This window comes from Garra rufa, chromosome 18 (assembly GCF_049309525.1).
Source record: "Garra rufa chromosome 18, GarRuf1.0, whole genome shotgun sequence".
Classification (NCBI taxonomy): Eukaryota; Metazoa; Chordata; class Actinopteri; order Cypriniformes; family Cyprinidae; genus Garra; species Garra rufa.
The window spans coordinates 20,412,551-20,418,678 of NC_133378.1; the positions used below are offsets into that span (position 1 = coordinate 20,412,551).

The 6,128-nt window shown below is 34.7% G+C and overlaps 1 protein-coding gene across 1 annotated transcript; it reads left to right on the plus strand.

The window, feature by feature from the left end:
* Positions 1-914: 914 nt before the first annotated feature.
* On the plus strand, positions 915-4,700 carry dpm1 (dolichyl-phosphate mannosyltransferase subunit 1, catalytic). The gene is made up of 9 exons (XM_073823324.1): positions 915-1,060; positions 1,187-1,286; positions 1,372-1,405; positions 1,485-1,561; positions 2,590-2,615; positions 2,762-2,857; positions 3,542-3,610; positions 3,721-3,835; positions 4,348-4,700. Exons 1-9 carry the CDS (start codon positions 930-932, stop codon positions 4,450-4,452), a joined length of 753 nt encoding a protein of 250 aa, XP_073679425.1. The 5' UTR covers positions 915-929; the 3' UTR covers positions 4,453-4,700.
* Positions 4,701-6,128: the final 1,428 nt, after the last annotated feature.

Consider the following 6,128-nt stretch of genomic DNA (forward strand, 5'->3'; position numbering starts at 1 on the left):
TTTCTACTTTTTTGGTAAGAAAATGATAGAAATTAATGCTTTTAATCCAGGTGCTTTTAGCAAGGATGCTTTAAATTGACCAAAAGTAATGATAAAGACATGTTTAATGTTGCAAAAGATTTCTGTTTCACATAAATGCTGTTCTTCTGAACGTTCTATTCACCAAAGAAACCTGAAAAAATTCTACTCAGCTGTTTTCAACATAATAATAATAATAAATGTTTTTGAGAAGCAAATCAGAATATTAGAATGATTTCTGAAGGATTGTGTGGCTGGGGTAATGATGCTAAAAAATTCAGCTTTGAAATCACAATAATAAATTACATTTTAAAATATATTTAAAAAGAAAAGGTTGTTACAAATAGTAAAAATAGTGTACTTTTTTTTGGATCAAATAAATGCACGCTTTGTGAGCAGAACAGACTTCTTTAAAAAAAAATCGTAGTGTTCAAAAACATTTGACTGGTAGGGTAGTTTCAGATGACTTAATTGCTGAACCACTTAAATAAACAACATTGCAATTTTGAGTATTTTATGTGGAAAGCCTTATAACTCAATGTAAATGACAAGTCATCGCAATGAATATCATTGCTAGACTGAGACACAAACCAAAAAGAAATCATTTTCCATTATTTTTTCCTGGATGTGCCAACTACGGGGTTAATTACTGTTGCACTGTTGTACTGATTTCTTAAATAAGAAATTATTCCAATGCGCAGTGTATCTAACACTCAACTTTCCTGCATATTAAAACTTTAAACGAATAAAACCTTAGGGTTTGTTCAACTGTACAAAACAATTGTTGGATGTTTTTTCACTCTATTTAAACTGGTGAAATATGTGCTTCGGAACCAAAGGATGGAGCAAGCGATTTCCTCGGACAACGTACCTGATGTAAACATCCGGTATAGTACGTCGGAGACGCCAACATGGCGAGCAGGAGAGGTAATGCGAAGAGCGGGGAGAAGTCTGACAAATATTCTATTCTGCTGCCAACCTACAATGAAAGAGAAAACCTCCCATTGATTGTGTGGTTGCTGGTGAAGTACTTCGGCGAGAGGTAAGTGTGCTGTTCTATACAGTCAATGACAATAGGCGAGAACCAGAAGTCCTAATGATGAGCTGTCAGTGTAATCACCGGATTAAGAGTCCCTAAGATGACTTAGATGGCCGTGTTTTAATACAGTGGTTATAACTACGAGATCATAGTGATTGATGATGGCAGTCCAGACGGAACGCTGCAGATCGGTGAACAGCTGCAGAAGATCTACGGCGCTGACAAGATTGTGAGTTGTGCGTTAGAATATAAAATACATGACAGACAGCTTGTCGAAAAGAATCATAAAAATCTGACATCTCTTTTCTTTTTAGCTCTTGAGACCGCGAGCAAAAAAACTGGGATTAGGTAAAATGTCTCATATTTTTAAATACTTCTTAGAGCTAACGTTATAGGAATAGCGCGATTGACGTTCATGTCATTTCAGGAACGGCTTACATTCACGGCATAAAACACGCGTCTGGAAACTTTGTTATCATTATGGACGCAGATCTCTCACATCATGTAAGTATTCTTCTGTTGTATACTGTTTTGTACCTGCTTAAGTGAATCCTGTGGTATTCAGGGATCCCACCGAGGTGGAAATACTGGAAATATTTGCATATATTTCTCTTGGATAGAGTACAATTGTTAATGTTAACATGCTAACAAGTCTTACTGATCTCGGTTCTTTTCAGTAAGTCTATGGAAGCTCATTTCCACCACATAAGACGAAAGTCATTGGTAAACCATATTAATAAGATAAAATGTCATAATTAGAACATAGAGAGTCAAAACTGTGAGAAGCTGTCGTAATTATAAGGGGAAAAAACAGGATTATGAAATACTTAGACACATTTATGATATTTAGACTTTTGTCTCAACATTGGGGTTTATCTTATTATATCTCTCAATCTCAAACTTTTTGTCATTAATATGACCTTTTTATGGCAGCAATTGCCTTCCGTTAAATTAAAGTAGTTCTCAAAATTAGTCTGACTCCTTAGCGAAATAGTTAAAGGAGTAGTTCACTTTCAGAACAAATATTTACAGACAATGTACTCACCCCCTTGTCATCCAAGATGTTCATGTCTTTCTTTCTTCAGTCGTGAGGAAATTGATTTTTGAGGAAAACATTTCAGGATTTCTCTCCATGTAATGGACTTCTATGGAGCCCCTGAGTTTGAACTTCCAAAATGCAGCTTCAAACGGCTCTAAACAATCACAGCCCAGGAAAGAAGTATCGGTAATTTTCTAAAAAAAAAAAAAAACGTATATACTTTTAACCTCAAATGCTTGTCTTGTCTAGCTCTGTGTGTACTCTGTGTAGAGATTAAGGAGTATATAAATTGCAAATGTTTTTAGAAAATAACTGATTGTTTCGCTAGATAAGACTCTTCTTCCTCGACTGGGATCATTTAGAGCCCTTTGAAGCTGCATTTAAACTGCATTTTGGAAGTTCAAACTTGGGGGCACCATAGAAGTCCATTATATGGAGAGAAATCAACAGGAGCATTTGCGTACATTAAGTTTTTTTTGCTTCTTCCTCACAGCCAAAGTTTATCCCACAGTTCATTAAGTAAGTCATTTTCTTTCAATTACCTTATGCCTCTGCTGTTAAAAGACTTTTTAACTGCTCGTTGTATTATGTAGTGTAGTTTTACTGTAATAACATTATCATGTGGACTCGTATAGCAGTCAGTCATGAATTTTTTATTTGTTTAGAAAACAGAAAGAGGGTGGATATGATGTGGTTTCTGGAACAAGGTACAGAGGAGACGGTGGTGTGTATGGATGGGATCTGCGCCGGAAACTGATCAGGTATGTGACTGGAAAATATCACCTGACTGAGAAACTACATTGCTGTCCAGTTTGGGATCAGTAAGATTTTTTAAATAAGTAATTTTTGCTAATCAATGCTGCATTTATTTGATTAAAAGTACAGAATTAACAGTAATATTGTGAAGTATTATTGCAATTTAAAATAACGTATATTCTATTTGAATATACTTTAAAGTATAATTTATTCCTGTGATGCAAAGCTGAATTTTCAGCATCATTACTCCAGTCTTCAGTGTCACATGATCCTTCAGAAATCATTCTAATATGCTGATTTATTATTATCATTGATAATAAATGGGCATATTAGAATGATTTCTGAAGACTCAGGTGACACTAAAGACTGGAGTAATGGCTGATGGAAATTCAGCTTTGCGTGACAGAAATAAATTATATTTTAAAGTATATTCAAATAAAAACCTATTATTTTAAATTGCAATAATATTTCATAATATAACTTTTTCTGTATTTTTGTTCAAGTAAATGGAACTGGAAAAAACGTAAAAATCTTACTGATCCCAAACTTTTGAATAGTAGTGTATGTTTTGTATTAATATCCAGCCTATTAGAAATTTGAGTCTGTATGTATTACGACCATTTATACACACTTTTCATGTGTAATTGAATTTATGGCACAAGATCACATTTCTGACTGTTTCCTTTTAGTCGAGGTGCAAACTTTATCTCACAAGTGCTGCTCAGACCAGGAGCATCTGATCTCACAGGGAGTTTTAGGTAAGTGCATTTTAATAAATTAATCTTTCTTTCTTTTATTAAACATTGTGGGGTTTTTTTAATGCTACAGTATTGCATTACCATGTCCTATCATGTGTTCTACATTTCAGGCTCTATAAGAAAGAGGTTCTTGAAAAACTCGTAGAGCAGTGTGTGTCAAAAGGCTATGTGTTCCAGATGGAGATGATTGTCCGTGCTAGACAACTGGGCTTTACTGTTGGAGAGGTTAGCACACATCTCTCATTCCACATTTCCTATAAATCTTGTTATTACTTAACTTAAGTAATTAGTCAATTAAATATAGTTTAGATCAGGGGCTCTCAGCTCTGGCCTGCGAGATCTGTTTTCCTGCAGAGTTTATCTCCAACCTCGATCAAACTCAACTACCTGCAACTTTCTAGTGATCCTGAAGACCTTGATGAACTTGTTCAGGTGTTTTGATTAGGAAAATGGATCTTTCAAAGCAGAGTTGAGAACCCCTGGTTTAGATTATGTGTTTACACTACCAGTCAAAAGTGTTTGAACTGTTGGATTTTTAAAGTTTTTTTTTTTTTAAGAAGTCTTCTGCTCACCAAGCCTGCATTTATTTGATCCAAAGTACAGCAAAAACAGTAAAATTTTGAAATATCTATACATGCGTTTATTTATACGCAAGTGTGTGTGTTTTTTTTTTAATCCATTTCAAAGTATTATTGTTATTTATTATCTAAAAGTGGTCTTATCTGTCTATCACACAGGTTCCTATTTCATTTGTGGACCGTGTTTATGGGGAGTCCAAATTGGGTGGAAATGAAATAGTCTCCTTCCTGAAAGGATTGCTTACTCTTTTTGCCACTACATGACCTTTGACCTCATTTGGTTGTTTAGTTTTGTGATATACGGTCACAGCACTTACCACTGCAGTGGAACTGGAATTCATGCTTTCCAAGTAACAAGTTCATTCGATGAGTTATTTGTCCCATATCTGGCTTGGATTTACCACTTTCCATCTTCCAATTAGTTTGGTTAATTACTAGACTATATTTTGAAATGTACAATAAAATGTAAAAAAAAAATCTACATTTTAATAAAATGGACCAAATTTGAGAAAGATGCCTTTTTTTTTTTCCTTTTTTTTTTTTTTTTTTTAAAGTGCTAACACTTACAGTGGTGGCCAAAATTAGAACACTAGTATTTTCACCAGCTAAAAAAATGGTTTTGCTGTAGTGTGTCAGTAGGAGATATCAATTTATACATTCATTGTAATAATTCAGTGAGATTTTTGTTTGCACAATGAGTCTGACAACAGCCATTGCTCCACACAGAGATCTGATCTCATCATCATCCAGTCTGTCTGGAATGACATTAAGAAACAGAACAAACTAAAACAGACTAAATCCAGAAGGACTGTGGCAACATCTCCAAGATGCTTTAAGAGTCCTACCTGCGAAGCTACCTGGAAAACTATGCGCAGCTGAACCTAGGGCAAAAGCTGCTTCAAACACAGAGGATGGTCACACTAAATGTTGATTTGATTTAGTTAACAGAAGCTAATTGATAAAGAAAATCTATTCATAATCAATTAATGGCAATATTTTTGACAGCATCCTCAATATTTTTGACATTGCCACAGTTCTTCTGGATTTAGTCTGTCTCAGTTTGTCCTGTTTTCTTAATTCCAGACAGACTGGATGATGGGATCAGATCTTTGTGTGGAGCACTGGCTGTCTGTCCAACTCCTTGTGCAAACAAAAATCTTTCTAGATTATTACAATTAATGCAAAATGAATGTTTGGAAATGTACACTGATATTTCCTACTGACACACTACAGCAAGAGAGAAATAACTGTCTTAAAACCAATTTTTTGAAGTTGAAAATGCTAGTGTTCTAATCTTTTCGGCCACCACTGTACCCTCTTAAAAAATAAAGATTCTAAAAGGAGGTTTTCAAAGTCATGGCATAGAGGAACCATTCTGGGAGAACCTTTCAGTGAACAATTACTAAAATAACCATTTTGTGTGTGTGTGTGAAGAACATTTAAACAATGTAAGGAGCTTTTTTCCCTACTATAAAGAACCTTTACTGCAATGGATAGGTTTCATTGATGTAAAGGTTCTTCATGGAACCATCAATTAGCCTTTTTCACACTTCCGTGTTTCTGGCTTCCGGATTGGCGCTCGCAGGGTAAAAGTTTTTCCGGTGACAGCAGCGGCCGTACTTAACATGCGTAAGTTCTGGAATCTAAGTCTATTTTTACAAAATAGATACTATGATACTATGATATATACCGGGGTTTTACTCTAAAATTAGCAAACATTCTTTTCAAAAACTTTGTGTCAGCTTCTGGTCATCACAAAGACTATGTTTATTTAATTATGAATGATAGCACTTATAATACAGTACAGTTTTGAGTTTTGCCGTTCTGTCTATTTGGTGCTGGCTGTGCATTATGACTCTTCACGTCAGTTTTTTTCGTGATTATTAATGTTGTTATTATTATTAAAGTAATATTGTATTTTCTACTTGCTCTCATTTGCA